Source organism: Telopea speciosissima, chromosome 3, assembly GCF_018873765.1.
Source record: "Telopea speciosissima isolate NSW1024214 ecotype Mountain lineage chromosome 3, Tspe_v1, whole genome shotgun sequence".
Lineage (NCBI taxonomy): Eukaryota > Viridiplantae > Streptophyta > Magnoliopsida > Proteales > Proteaceae > Telopea > Telopea speciosissima.
In genome coordinates this window covers 64,766,687-64,782,197 of record NC_057918.1, presented here as the reverse complement: position 1 = coordinate 64,782,197, position 15,511 = coordinate 64,766,687, and the positions used below count along the sequence as shown (strand labels likewise).

Genomic DNA, 15,511 nt, shown 5'->3' with positions numbered 1-15,511 from the left:
AGTAGGGAATCGGTATGTGGTTGATTCGATTCATCCCCCTTGATTTAAGCATAAATAACCAAACAAGTGCCATTTTTGGTATTTTATGGAAAAATATACCATTCTTCCCCCCCCCCCCCCCCTTCCCCTTCCCCTTCCCCTTCCCCTTATTCCCACCCATTTTTTGGACAAACAAATAGGGTCATGGAAGAAAATTTAGGGGTTTCAAAACCTAGTCCGAACCGACAAAACCAAATAGAATTGAATCAAAACCGATATGAAATTATCAGATCATGTTTCAGACTGGTTTTGTGACACTAAAACCAAATTGGATTGCACTGAAACTAATAAGTCACCAAACCAAACTTAAAAAACTGGACCGAAACTGATATAATATGATAAGAAATTGATAACAACCCAAAATTTATAATAAAAAAAACAAAATTTTTTTTCTTTTATGCTTCCGAATATATATGTATATGGTAAATTGGAAACCAAACCAATAGGAAACCAATAAGAGATCGAAATCGAACCAAAACAGATGCACCTTTATTGTATAATGTTTTGGACTAACTTATTTTCATACCGAAACTAAAAACGAAACCGAAACCAATGAAACTGAACCTGAACCGAAATCGATCCAAATCGACCAATTCAAACTCTAGAAGAAATACAATAAAAGGAAGAGAGGTCCGAGAGGAGGATATTCTAGTCCTTTCAGATCCCAATTAGCGCATTTGGAGAGTACAAATAGAGGGATATAATCTGGAATCATTGGAGATGCTTTGCTATAGTGGGTCCCACGCCACCTCTACAGTCGACGCTGGAGTGACATAAGAGTTTTCGCCTGTGCGGTGTAAAGCAGAAGAAGAGAAACCATAAGACATAGAAGCTGCTCTCATGTTCTTCACTTTCTCTCGAGGTCCTTTAATAGAGGCGCAGGCTTAATCGGTGCGTAAGCAGCAAACTCAGAGATAGCTTTGATCGTCTCTTCGGTGATGCTTGGGGTATTGTGCGCACGCCCCAAGTCTTGGATCTTCACGGCACTTTCTTTAGTTCACCCGATTGTTCATCCCCGGATTTTCGCAAGCCCCATTTCCTTTGTAAGTGGTGGAGATCTTAGTCGGCGGCACAACCACTCCACGGAGTGCCGCCTCAGCAGCATAGGTGATGGAGCCGGAGCTGCATCCATATGGCACGCAATTCTCCCCTCCGGTGGTGGAGATCGTAGGAGCTTCGATCATCTTAGGTTGGGGATTCACCATGAGCAGAAAGGTGAGGGCTCTTGGAATGTAGCGTTAGATGTACGTCCTGCCAGATGGTTGCATCGCTCGGACTCTGCTTGGCTGCTCTTTGGAGTCTGCTCTTGTCTTTCGTCGTCTTCGGATTGTTGCGGAGGGAATTTCGGGGTGGGCGTTGAGGAGAGTGTCTGTGTTGGTGATACAGATGAAATAAGGTTGGAATCGAATGAGAAGTGCTCTGTTGATTCTGATGGTTACAAGGTCACAGGTGCATTTCTTCGACTTCTTATTCGTTGTTTGCTCTTTTCAAGTTTCTTATTGGATTTGTGGAGATTAATTTGAATTCTATAAATAGGTCGTTGGTGATTGCAGGTTTTTTCATTGTTTGGGAGATTGAATTTCTGTTATCCTGCCTTGTTTATCGATGGAGAATTCTTATCATTTAGTTTTGTGTTTTCCGAGTTAATTTTTTGATTTGGATATAGCGAAGCCCTTTACTCAGTCTTCTTCTATGATAATTTAACAATCACAATTACTAATTGGTTACCCTACCCCGAGAAAAATAAATTATTTTTGAGTTTTATTGAATATAGTGGAGATATGATCTCTTAATTACTTACTATTTAGTCTCTTTCCCTTTATTAATGCAAAAAATGTGGGCTTTTTCTTGATTAGAGTTCCAATCTACTATGAAGAATCTATTTATATTGGTTAGTCTCTTTTCCCTTTTTTTAATGCAAAAAATGTGGGGCTTTTGATTAGAGTCCGAAGCTACTATGAAGAATCTATTTAAATTGGTTAGTCTCTTTTTTCCTTTATTAAGGAAAAAAATTCAAAAAATTTATGTGGGGGGTTTGTTTGATTAGAGTTCTAAGCAACTATGAAGAAGCTATTTAAATTGGTGTCAAATTTCTGCAACTCCACAAGTTCTCTTACAGGAAATCTTGATATCTCACCAACTTTATTATGTTTGTTTTACTTGCTTGATTTTGTGTTGGAAATTAATGCTGTTAATAATAGCACAATCATGAGATGTTCAGTTTTTCCATCACTGGGTCATAAATTGTTGAGAACAAAACAACCTTCTTTAATTTCATCTGTGAAGTCTAAAATAGAAAATTCTGATATTTAGTTGGTAATTTCTTCTTCTCATGCGTGTGCCCAATAGTGATTTACTGCACTTCATGATTTAAGAGGCTTGCTGAATATTATGGATGAAACAATTGTGTAGAACTAAAATAAATAATATTTGGGACATTCAGGGGTGCACGCTGATGGTCGATGCCTGTTTAGAGCTATATCTCATGGAGCTTGCTTGAGAAGTGGGGAAGAAGCTCCTGATGAAACACGTCAGAAAGAACTCGCTGATGACTTAAGAGCTCGAGTGAGTACCACACCTAACCTACTATGTTTTCTTTCCATTTAAAGGCTTTAATCCTCCTGCAGAGGCAAGAAGTATGTTTCTTTTATCTGAGATTACAATATAATTGTATTGTAGGTTGCAGATGAGCTGTTGAAGAGGCGAGAAGAAACTGAATGGTGAGCTTTTAGTTTAGTGGATTGCTGATATCTTTCCAATTGGTGATGCAAGACAGATTTAATTTACACTCCCTTTGGTCGTTCAGGTTCATTGAAGAAGATTTTGATTTGTATGTAAAAGGTATCCAGCAGCCAAATGCATGGGGGGGTGAACCTGAGTTGTTGATGGCTTCACATGTACTTAGGTGGGTTCCAAATGAATTTTTTTTCTTCCTAAAAACAATTTTATTTGAAACAAATTATAGCTCTTTGCCATGGTTACAACATGAACTGACTATTTACCTTTACTCCCCTGCTTATTTGCTACTTCTATATTCAAAATTGAGAATAATTAACTTCTGTTTTCTTAAACAATCTATTGGTGCAGGATACCAATATCTGTCTTTATGAGGGATAAGAGCTCAGGTCGTTTGATTAGCATTGCCAACTATGGTCAGGAATATGGGAAAGATTACCAGAGCCCTGTGAAGGTGTTGTTTCATCGCTATGGTCATTATGATCTGTTGGAGACTTTCTAAGATGGTAAATATCAGAAAATAGAAATGTAGAGGATCGTTATGGGAAAGTAAAGAAGGTTTTGTTAGATTAGATAACTCAGTTTTAGTAGAATGATTTTGACTGATGAGAGGTTCAATTCGGCCAATCAAGAATTTTAAATAAACTCAATTTGTTGTACTGTCTTATATACAAGCAAAGGCTGGTGCTCTGTTTCTAAGAGACTGGATTTCTGGTTTACTCTTGTCAATTTCAATCAATACAATAGGAATTTTTTCCTCTTTTGAGCTTGATGAGTGGTAATGGAGCATAATGATAATTCAACACTTCAAAAACTGTTTTTTGCGAATTCACATCTGTTAGTCAATTTGTTGGGAGGTAAGGTTTCTGATCTTCCCTTCCCTTCCCTGGGGTCCTCTTTCATTTTCCTTTTTTGGATTTTCGTTTTCTTTGCTCCCCTGCTTGATATGGATCTGGATCAGTATTGCAAATGTGAGTTTTAGAGCAAGGACACAGATAGTGGATAGATTGCAAATCCAGATCCCTTTCTGATGAGGAGTTAAGCATGCTGTACTAATTAATTTTTATTGTGTTTTGAAATTTTAATGGAACACTATTGGATAGAACTTCTGAATAAATGTCCAGATCCCTTTCTGATGAAGGACAGCATTTAATCAAGTCATCTGCCCTAATTGTTGTAGATTAACAAATCTTAAATACCTCAAAAGAGGATGGTGGGTTCCAGACAAATAGTTTAGGGGGTTGTAATTGTGTAATTGTGTAATTGTATTGAGGGAAAATGTTCTCTGCACTGGAGGAGCATCACATGAGGGTGGGCAAAATGACCGCCCCGCCCCCTTGAATGGCTGAAATGATTGTCCCCTCCTGCCTCACCTGTCTGGGCACAGCCTGTGCCCCCGTGTGCTCCCTGTCAGAGAACATCGCCCCTTGTTTTGACATTAAATTCCATTAGCAAAGCAAGGGGTTATAAGACCAGAATCTGCTCTGCTTTGGGGACTTTTTTTCTTTGTGAGTAGGTAGAGTCCATAGTTGCTTTGGGTTGGGGTTGAGGGGTTGGTTCTTCTAAGGAGGGCTGGTTATTTTGTTGTTTTAATTATTTGTAGTTTCTATTAGGGATGTAAATGAATACTCGAAATCCGTTTTCGTATCCGTTTAGCATTATCCGAATCCGACCGAAAGTTAAACGGATACGGATATGGATAGGCTATAGCTATCTGAGAAGTTATATTTACATGTAAACAAATAAAATATTCGATTCGTATTTGTGTCCAGATCCATTTAGCACTATCTGAATCCGTCCAAAAGCTAATCAGATGCAGATGCGGATATAGCACTATCCGAGCCGAATCTGATCTATTTACATCCCTAGTTTCTATCCTTATGCAATAGGAGAGCAACTTCCAACATCCAATGGGTATCGGGCAATTGGATCGTTCTCCTGTATGCGACATATATCATACAAGATTTAACGGGGGAAGAAAATAGGTTACCTTTAAACCGTAAATGTAGTTTCTTCACACGATCTTATTTCTTCCACGGACGTAGATTTTATTCCATCAAAATTCATAAATCACAAACTCAAATATTTAATTGTGTGCATGTGAATTACATATATTTTATGGGAGAGGTTTCCAAGAGGGGGAGGGGTGATTTGCATGCCAAATTGATTAAGAACCCCATGTGAGGGTGAAACGATTTTTCAGCCTCGTGACAATATTTTATGGGAAAATGTGGGAGCCTGGATCCTGCCCTCATGAAAGGTAAAAATTTCGTTCTTTATTGATATTTTTTTGTGTGTTTCCATTGGACCCATGTTGACGTAGGGGCCACGCTCTCGAATTGAAAACTGTTCTTCATATTTTATTTACAAAAATGTTATGTGCGAGATCTGTGCCGTTTGTTTATGTTTCTCAAATAACTTTTTTGTTATGATAATATCTTAGAAAGAAGCGTAAAAGATTCTCTTTTCCAAAGAAGAAATATGATCCAAGGCGTCAAGCTCAGAGAGTATCGATATATTTCGCAGTCTACAAGCTTCCAATCATCTTCGAAGGCCTCTCTACTTGGCGGAGTCATCAGGAATGGAAGCCAAAAACAACCCAAGGTTTCACAAAGTTACAATCTTCAAGCTTCTTGAAAATGCATCTTTCGGAAGATAAACTTTCGTGTTGATTTACGTTTGCAGGTATGCAGTGGTCACCGGTGCAAACAAGGGCATAGGCTTTGAGATCTCTCGACAGTTAGCCCGTGAAGGTGTTACTGTCATTTTAACCGCTAGGGATGAGAAGAGGGGAATGGAGGCCACAGCATCACTAATCAACTCTGGATTGCCAAATGTGGTTTTCCACCAGCTAGATGTTCGAGATAATGCCAGTGTGAATTCTTTAGCCGAATTTGTGCGAACCCAATTTGGGAGGCTTGATATCTTGGTAAGATTATAGAGTAAATATGAAATCAGATTCATTGTCGTCTTCCCCCCTTCTCCATTAATTAAATTCTTAGGCCATTTCTTAGTTCAATGATATCTTCTTCCGCAGGTAAATAATGCTGCTGCAAATGGAGTCATTGCTGATGTGGAAGGTCTGAAAGCTTTAAAAATTGATACTGAAACCTGGGTAAGTAATCTTGGAAAATGAGGGATTCGATTTATTTCTGATATTAATTACATTCTTGCTCTTGATATCATGTATTAATTTAGGGAAAATTACATTGCCATCTCTTGAGGTTTGTATTAAATACAGAGTGACCCCCTATATTTTTAAATTATACAGCCACACCTCCTGAGTGGACGGTGTTAAATAATACATTTTAAATACTAATTTTGCCCTCTTCTAAGATTATAAACCAAAAACCCTTTTTACCGTTGTCCTCATCCCCAAATTTGAAGTTCTCTCCATGGCTGACCTGCAACTCCACCACATAGAAATTCAATTATACATCTCTTTCTTCTCTCCCTCAACTCTTCTCCCTCTATTCTCCCTCGGATTCTTTTCCCTTGCTCTCATTGAAATGCCACTAGATAGGAAATATAAGCGTGAAACACTTTCCATGGAAGATTGTTGAAATGGGTGATTTATTGGGGTTTGTGTCTTCTACTCCCACAAAAGACACAAATCTTCTTGAATCACCAACAACACTTCCTCTCTAAATGCCTAAATGGTGCAAGTCCTTGAATTATGGCCATGTTCCGACAATGTGAGCATTTCCTGCACATTTTCATCCAGACACAACTTCAAAAACCAACCACCGCATCCACACATATACTGCAACTGAGAATCTTATAGAATTTAGCAAAAAGAAGTATTAAATTTAGGTATCTTCGAGGATAACGTCAGATTTTTATTCGTAATTATTACAAACCATATCTATGGTTTCCAGGGGATCGTTCTACACTATAGTTGTCCTATTATTCATGATGTACTCGTATACTTTATCAATGTAACCTCCACAGCAAGCCCAAATGACTATCTGGCGACCAGCCTTATGTTGCTATGAAAGGTTCAATAGCTCTTCAGTCATGACTTTGTTGATACCATCAACGGCTGCAAGAAACCCAGAGAGAAATGAAGAGGAAAATCGCACCACCACATAAAACCCCCAAATAGATTTAACAGAAATGGGAGACTAACCAGATCCGGCCCAAATCCATGTCGTTAACAGAAATTGGAGACAAATCCGGTGAGGAAGCAATTCGACAACAGTAATCAGAGATTCAGTGAGAGAGAGAGAGAGAGAACAGGGAAGAGACGTACCTACAGGAAGTTCTACGATGTAGTTCAGATCCACCCGTCCAGCGACGCAGAGGATTAAGCATGAAACTTGCAATATAGGAAAAATCAGAACCGGCGTCACTGTGAGAAAAAGAGAGAGAGAGAGAGAGAGGGAGGGTGGGGGAAGTGCAAAAAGAAAACCAAGAAGAAGAAGGAGAAGGTCGTCGCAGGTCGTCGCCGTTCGTCGCAGATCTCGGTGATGGTCTCAGTAGATGTCGCCGGTACGGTCATCGCACTTCTCGGTTGGTGTAGTAGGCAGGGGGTGGCGTTGAACACTGCCTCAGAAGATCGCCATCTTCAGAACCATAAACCCTTGAAGTTGCAGAGGAAGAAGATCGCCATCTTCAGATTCGAGTAACATGGCAGGGGAAGGGGTGGTAAGTTCAAACCCCAAATAGGGGTATATTAGTCATTTTAAGTCATGCATTACCAACACCGTGCCATTGCACGGGAATGATATAAAGGAGTGGGGCTCTGGAACAACTAACCAAACCTCAAGGAGTGTGATTGTATAATTTAAAAATATAAGGAATCGATCTGTATTTAATACAAACCTCAGGAGATGGCAGTTTAATTTTCCCATTAATTTAAGAAGAAAAGCTAAACAAGTTAAAGAAAGAACATTACTGAATACCATTGTGATGATCACTGCAGCTCTCTGGCATGGCAGCCTACTTGGTGGGAGGAGTAATTCAACAAACTTACGAAAAGGCAGAAGAATGCTTAGACACTAATTATTACGGCTGCAAAAGAGTCACAGAATCACTTGTCCCGCTTCTTAATCTTTCAATATCAGGAGCAAGGATTGTTAATGTGTCTTCCCTTAGGGGAGAGCTAAAGGTATTCACTGCTTTAAGCACATCTCTTTGGTTATGTTTTAGGACTCAAATGTTTCTCTACACCTTGATCTCCACACCCCAGATCAACATTGCATGGGAAGAGTGTCAAAATTAGGAAAGGCATTTCGACCTTCAACTAGTATGGGGAGTAATAATGGGATTGGGCTCTTCTCCTGCATGGCACAGTGTTCAATGCACATCGTGCGGCTGGGGAGGCCTCGAACCACATGCCAGCACATCAGGATATGTGTTAGTGTGTGGATCAGAGCTCCCCAGCCACATAGGCACAAGTGCGCTGGAGGAGCCGAATCCGTAATAATGACCCTAGGATCATAGTTCGAAAACTGGGTTTTGACTGGGACGAGGCGCCCAAGTCGAGTCAAAATTTTAGAAAACCTGGTCAAGTCAGTGTAGACTAAGTCAAGGTAAAAAATGACGAGACTGGGTCATAAATCGTCGGAGTCAAATAAGACTCGGTATTTTTACCTGAGTCATGACAAACTCGACGAGTTTAGTCACTTTTAAAAAAAACATAAAGCCAATTCACTTAACTGAGAAAATAGTAAGAAACCCTCAACTCTTCGACTCCCTTCTCTTGTTCAACGGTATAAACTAAAAATGCATTGATCTGATTTCTTATTTTATCTGATCTTTCCCATATTTTTTCTGATTTTTTTTTACTAATTTATACATATTTATTGTATTAAAAAATTAAAAAAGCGTGACTCTTCTTGACCGGGTTTGACAAGGCCAAATCACCAGGTTTTCCTGAAAGACGAGTCGAGTCAGAAAACCTGGTTTTCCAACAATGCCATAGTTGGAAAACCAGGTTTTGACTCGGACGAATCACCCGGGTCGAGTCAAAAAATAACAAAACCTGGTCAAACATCATGTCATTCAACCTGGTTAAAAAATGACTAGACTAGGTCCGAGTTTGTCCGAGTAAAAAATGACTTTGTGTTTATGCTCGAGTCAAATAAAACTAGTCGAGTTGGGTCAAAATTTTGAAAACCTCACTCTAAGAGAAAATTGATATTCAAAATTCAAATTATAAATAACTTTAATGTTCAATTTGTCAAAACTGAATTCGTAGTTCCAGATGTATAAAATAATGATAGGTTATTAAAGCATGACTTGTACCTATTGAGAGTGTTGATAGTTGAGACGTGAGTCTTTTTCTTCCTACACATCTCTCAACACATGATATCATAACCATGGTTCAAAATTTTGCGATATATCGTCGATATTTTGGTATATTTTGGACATCTTGACACTGTCGAGACGAGATAACCATACGAAATGAAAAAAAATCCAAATTTTGGTATATTTCATAAAATTTTGATATATTTCGTGAAATTTCGACATATTTCGTGAAATTTTGTTGAAATTTCAGTATATTACTTAAACAATGTGTATTTAACTATTTATATATTAGGGTCCGACTGTATACTGTCAATCAAGGGCGCAAACCCAAAACACCACTTTGAGTTTATTTTTTTGCAATATGAAGGTTTAAATATGTTTATTTAGCTTAAATAAGGGTGTACATGAAGTATCAGGCCTTATATATGGTCAAAAACCCACCGAGATGGACTGTCGAAATATGGCAGAAAAAATACCATATTTTGGCAAAATTTCGATAGATTTCGGATATTTCGAAAATCTCGACTTGCCCAAAATGACGAGACGAGACGAGATCTTGAACTATGATCATAACGCACCCAACTTCAAGTTGTTAGTTTCCTTGAGAAAGGACACACTTTTAATTCTTTTATGGGTATTATAGTCATATTAATAATTTTGTTTTTAATTCATGTCATTGTATTATATTTCAAGTGTTATTATTTATATATTTAAAATTTTAAAAAATACACGACTCACTCTGACCAGGTTTGACTCGCTTGACTCACCATGTTTTGAAAGAACAAAAAAAAAGAGTCTGAGTAAAAAAATCTGGTTTTCCAACTATGGTCCATGTTTTAAAGTGTTCAAATTCAATTTTCATATTATTACAAAAAGGAACTTATTTTTAATATGGAAATGCTGCTACATTTTGTGTAGAGAATTTCGAGTGAATGGATAAGAAATGAGCTAGGGAACATTGACACACTAACAGAAGAGAAATTGGATGAATTACTACAAAGATTCTTACAGGATTTTAAGCAATGTGCAATTGAGGCTAATGGATGGTCCATTATGTTGCCTGCTTATAGCATCTCAAAAGCTACAATTAATGCATACACAAGGATTCTTGCTCAGAAGTACCAAAAAATGTGCATAAATTGTGTCCATCCAGGCTATGTCAACACCGATTTGAATTGGAATACAGGACCAATGACTCTGGAAGAGGGAGCTAAAGGTCCAGTCATGTTAGCTTTGCTACCAAATGGAGGCCCTTCAGGTTTCTATTTTGATCAGACAGAAATGTCAGAGTTCTGATGATTATGATAAGAGTTGGAACTTCTTCATTCTATCTTGTTTGATGCACATTTAGGGGAAATATGTTCCTGGAAGTTTTTCCATTATATTTGTATTTTAATTTCTACTATTTGGATTGATGATTTGGTTGAGTGATTGTTTGATTGAATTCCAACTCTCTTTGATTTGCCACCTGTCAATTTAATATTATATCTTCTTGAAAGGCGTGTTGGGCTGTGCCTATTTCATATTTGTATCTTTCATCTTCTATTTTTTATTTATTTATTATTTTTTTAAGAACTATGTTTTCCCTATTTTGTTCTGTTTGGATCCCCAGATAGCCGACCTCATTAAGGTGGGGATAAGACTGAGTTTACTGTTATTGTTGTTGATGTTGTAGTATATTTTTTAAAGGGTAGAGTGAAGAAGTTATTTACTTCACTATTTTTTTTATTTAACCTCTTAAATCATTTTGGTGGATTGAAGTAGATAGGTAGAATTTGAAAATTCACCTGTGAGTCTCTGACAGCATCTTTACAGGGAGAACACTATCTCTCTCCCCTCTAGCCTCTCTTTCTCACTATCTCTAAAAAATTATTTCTGGTGTTTTTGTATTTTTTTTTAGTTGTTTTAGAATAGAACATATACTTGATGTCCGGTCTGTTTTTTTTTTTGTTTTTTTAAATGAACCGGATTAAAAGAAAAACACTTTTCTTGATCATTTGAGAAACATATTTGAAGACTCTTTACAAAGAAAAACAGAAACAAAAGTTAGTAACAAAAAAGGCTCGGTAAAACAAAGGGACTCTCGACTATCAACTCGAAAATCTGAACGAAATTTTGCTGCTACACTTGTTTTCCTGCTACAATGCTGGCAGCCAAGGAAATGGGATCTTAAAAGGGTTTTTATTTTAGAAAATACTAAAACCTAGGAGGGTATTTATGAACCCAAAGGGGAAGTGAATTATTCCATTTCCTTGGCTGCTAGCAAAAATTTTTCCTGAAAATCCTACTACTGACCCAACCATTCTTCCCAATTCCATCTCCCCCAGCCACGATCCTAGCCTTCCCGAACAATCCGACCTCACTGGCTGCCCTCTCGATGTTCCCAACGAGCTCATCCACGCTTGCGGTGCTTCTAAGGTCAATGACAAAAATGCCAGTAGGGCTGGTCCGGGCTCGGAAAAACCCTGCCAGGGCCAGGCTGCGTTGAGGGTATGCTTGGCCTAACAAGGTTGGGCTGGGCTTGAGTTTAGGTTAAGGCTACCAAGGTTGGACTAGGGTAAAGGCCAATCCTGGCCCATCCCGGCCCATTGACACCCCCTACCTCTATAAATAAGAGTGCCTAGTTTGCATCCAATTTCGTATTTTCTCTCTCTCTATGCTCCATCTCTCTCATTGATTTTTGTGCCTACTGTATTGCATTGCCTTAAAAGCTATTTTTTATTTTTGGAATTTGAGCACAATTTAAGGGCTTTCTGACGGGGCCTAGTCAGTAAGTACACATGGACTAGAGGGCCAACATGGTTTGTTTTTATCTTGTGAGACTAGTTCACACCAACCTGGTTGCACCAATAAGGGATAACTAGGGTCTTAGGGAGAGTGACCGGTGGCACAACTCAATCCCAATATTTTTCTCCTAACTTATTTGGTTCAGTGCTTACAGTGGTGGATGCAATACATACAACATTGAAGGTGCTTCATCAACTTTGTATTACAATGTAGTGAATGTAATATTTACAATAGTGAAGGACAAGGACAAGATAGTGCTTCATTAACTTTGTGTTACGTTTCTACCAACAAAACAAAAAAAACTGCGTTACGTTGATAGTCATCATCAACAAATAAGAGAAATCCAAACCATAGTCGTTTTCAGAAAATGGCAGACTCGTGGTCGGAAATATGAGATTGAAGCTTCACGGTTGTTAGCCATCGGGAGTTTCATTGTTCTCAGCAAACTAACAAAATAAAATATCAAATAGGGGGACTTCAGGGTTTTTACTTTTTTACTCATCTTGGATTAAGCGAATCTCATTTGACTTGGATGAGTTATGGTAGATTCTTGTCATATTTTAACCCCAGCCAAGTGTATATGACTGTCGACTAGGTTTTAAAAAATTTTAAATCGACTCATGCAACTCACCCTACTCATCAAAACTTGGTTTTCAACTATAGAATAAAGAGGATAAAATGGTCTCAGCCACTATAGACATTAGGATGTAAAAACAAAACCAAAATCGTTTATCAAAACTAGTAAATCCTTTATTAAACTGTTCAATTTTTTGTTTACAAATTGAAACCATTTATTTAAACGGTGAGAATAAATAAACCATTTAAAACCGGCTAATATAAGACTCTCGAGTCTTAGGGAATTGTCATCTGGTAATATCATAATACAAAACTATATAATAAAATAAAAAAGCATTAATAATATAAAGATAATGACATAGAATTGAAATTCCTCATCATATAATATATTGCAACCAAAAGAGATAAGACAAGATGGACGGAAGGTAGGGAGGAGGATAATCCTAGAGACTGGACTCGGAAAATAAATATTATGGTCTACCTCATCTTGGACCGTAGTAACCTACTGATGAGGCATAAAACACCCCACCTATCAGAGGCTGCCACATTGTCGACCTGACCTCAGTCCGAGAACCAAATTGGGCCGAGCAGGGAACCGGGCCGACCCCATCTCCGATAAGTCACCTGACAGAGCCAGACTTGCACAAGCTAGCCGGTGGCTGAGGCCGAGCTCTGAGCCAAGCTCATACAGGTCAGGCATACACTCCCGGCCGAGCTTACTGCCGAGACCAACCTCTTGGGCCGACCTCCCAGGCCGAGGTGACGGCCAAGGCCGACCTACCATGCCGCCCTCCTAAGCCGACCTCCGAGGCCGAGCCCTCCTTCACTGAAGCTGCCATAGCACCCCACCGGGGATCTCCGGGCCACGTCGGCGCATCCCGAGAATCACGGGATAGGGATCGAGCCACGATCCCAGCGCAACATGGAATCACACTCTATATGGACTCTTACCTTAATAAGAGCCCGACCCCGAAAATAGCTCCCCACTCTGCTCTACGCGAGAGAACCTTCCGAAAGAAGGACTCCTACCATACTAGGACTCTCCCAACCGCCTCATCTCATCCTCACTCTATAAATACCCGGTATGGAGCACCATTCCGATCCGGCTTTTGACTACGCGATTCTGTTGTTACCTGGTGATCTAACTTTAGCATCGGAGAGTCCTAGGCGAGCCACACCGGCTCTCTTGTGCTCATCACTTGTTCTTTGCGAGGCTCATCCGTGGGCGAACCAAGCATCGGAGATTTCCACACGCAATGATTTGGCGCCGTCTGTGGGAACGACATTAGCGAGCCATCGTCATTTCTACCAACTTCAAGAGCAACAATAATGGTGCACACGAGATCAGGGCAGCATGGCTCGACTTCCCGCATGGACGAGCCACAACCCGTTGGGCAGACGAGGCGATCACAGCCCCCCGAAGCCTCTCGGTAGGGGATAAACAGAAGACCCCCTCGGGCAGGGGGTGCACAGCCCATCACGGGCACCATGATCAGTCCCATTCCCCCACCGAAGGGTGGGAATGGGGGAGGTGTGCTAGCCACGGCCGCGGCTGACCGGGTACAGGCCGAGCCAAGCTTGGATGGGCTGGGCCTACCAGCGCCGCCGCCCTTGCCGGAGAGTTTGGACCCCGAAGCCCCGACAAATAATCGACAAGTTATGGACTTGCAGTTGCAGATGCCCCACACCAACGAGATGCTGCGCACCTTCATAAACCAGATGGCCCGAGGCGGGCTGAAGGGCCAACCACTAGTCGCGCCCCCTCCAGCCCCGGTCCGCGCAGAGAGAAACTTATAGCAAAATGGTGGCCAGCGTAGGGCCGAGCCTAGCCGAGTCGCGTCCTCACACCCGTCTCGTCAGAAGACTCCACCTTCGTGCCCTAGTAGAGGTGCTCGGCGGGATGAGCAAGAGCATCGCCGAAGCCCGGGAACAGGGCAGGAAATCAAACCAGTCGGCTCGGTAACGAGGAGGTCGGTATTTTCTGGACGGCTCGGAGATGACAGACAGCCGAGGAGAGTCTGAGAACAAGGGAAAGAGCCGAATGAAAGGCGCGCTGTGAGACAAGGAGAAGGATCTCGTCGTACCCCCCGACGTCAAAGCTCGCCTCCACGAGAAGAACAACAGGGGAGCCCCCGTGGGTCCAACTTCCAGGAGGAAAGAAGAACAAGGAAGGATGGTGTAGACCGGGCTGACCAGAATGGCCGACCACAACGGGACGACCGAGCCTACTGACCTCGGGCTGAGGAGCCAAATGGTTGACCTAGGCCGAGCGAGCAAAACAATTTGTACCGGGTGGATGAGCCGGTTGGCCGAGCACCTGAAATCGAGCTGGAGAGGCAGCTACGTGACTTGGCGGAGCAAGTGGAGCGGTTGAAAAAACAAGCTCCCCGGACGCCTATTCGTTGGTCGGGCGTCACCCATATCCTCCTGAGATCATGACCGCGCCGCTACCGACCGGGTTCAAACCTACCCTGTTCGACCGATATGACGGGACGACCGACCCGACGGATCACATCAACTACTTTAATGCGATGAAGACCATGTACGGGGGAACCGAGATCGTTTCTTGTCGAGCCTTCCCTGCATCCCTCAAGGGCGCGGCGACCTCATGGTTCTCCTGGTTGCCGTCGAACTCCATAACAAGCTTCGCTCAACTCTGTCGAGCCTTTGTCACGCACTTCCAGAGTAGTATGAAACACAAGAAGACAACGGTCAACCTCCTCAGCGTGAAGCAAAGGCCCGACGAGTCGATCCGAGCTTTCGTCTCCCGCTTCAACAAGGAATCATTAGACATCAAGGATTTGGATGAGGCCACGGCCCATATGGCTATGAGCAATGGGCTTGCCGACATGGACCTCATCAAGGACTTGGCCCGGAAGCCGACCAGAAACCTGGCCGAGCTCTTGGAGAGATGCAGTGAATTTACAAATATGGTCGAGGTCCTCCAGGCCCGGAAGGGAAACGAAGGCCGCCCGACAAGAAAAGGCCGACAACAGACGACCGTAGGGAAGACAAACGGCCCAGGACGGATCGCCGAGCCGACAAGTCGAATCGAGCTCGGAGCCCCGATTACACCCCTCTGAATACCTCACGTAAGGAGATTTTGATGCAAATACAGGAC

At 41.3% G+C, this 15,511-nt stretch overlaps 2 protein-coding genes across 2 annotated transcripts; both read left to right on the top strand.

The window, feature by feature from the left end:
- Positions 1-924: 924 nt before the first annotated feature.
- LOC122653496 lies at positions 925-3,533 on the top strand. Its single transcript, XM_043847346.1, has 5 exons — positions 925-1,488; positions 2,483-2,604; positions 2,719-2,759; positions 2,846-2,944; positions 3,127-3,533. Exons 1-5 carry the CDS (start codon positions 978-980, stop codon positions 3,275-3,277), a joined length of 924 nt encoding a protein of 307 aa, XP_043703281.1. The 5' UTR covers positions 925-977; the 3' UTR covers positions 3,278-3,533.
- A 1,891-nt stretch (positions 3,534-5,424) lies between these two features.
- Positions 5,425-10,346, top strand: LOC122653497 ((+)-neomenthol dehydrogenase-like). Its single transcript, XM_043847347.1, has 4 exons — positions 5,425-5,704; positions 5,813-5,890; positions 7,700-7,885; positions 9,946-10,346. The coding sequence occupies exons 1-4, from the start codon at positions 5,570-5,572 to the stop codon at positions 10,321-10,323; spliced, it is 777 nt and encodes a 258-aa protein (XP_043703282.1). The 5' UTR covers positions 5,425-5,569; the 3' UTR covers positions 10,324-10,346.
- The last annotated feature ends 5,165 nt before the right edge of the window (positions 10,347-15,511 follow it).

Bases quoted from the DNA above. Each gene is read 5' to 3' on its own strand.
- LOC122653496 (XM_043847346.1), top strand. From the start codon at position 978: ATGCTTGGGGTATTGTGCGCACGCCCCAAGTCTTGGATCTTCACGGCA. The intron at 1,489-2,482 runs GTGCATTTCTTC...TGGGACATTCAG, and splicing joins TGATGGTTACAAGGTCACAG to GGGTGCACGCTGATGGTCGA. The intron at 2,945-3,126 runs GTGGGTTCCAAA...CTATTGGTGCAG, and splicing joins ATGGCTTCACATGTACTTAG to GATACCAATATCTGTCTTTA.
- LOC122653497 (XM_043847347.1), top strand. From the start codon at position 5,570: ATGGAGGCCACAGCATCACTAATCAACTCTGGATTGCCAAATGTGGTT. The intron at 5,705-5,812 runs GTAAGATTATAG...CTTCTTCCGCAG, and splicing joins TTGGGAGGCTTGATATCTTG to GTAAATAATGCTGCTGCAAA. The intron at 7,886-9,945 runs GTATTCACTGCT...CATTTTGTGTAG, and splicing joins CCCTTAGGGGAGAGCTAAAG to AGAATTTCGAGTGAATGGAT.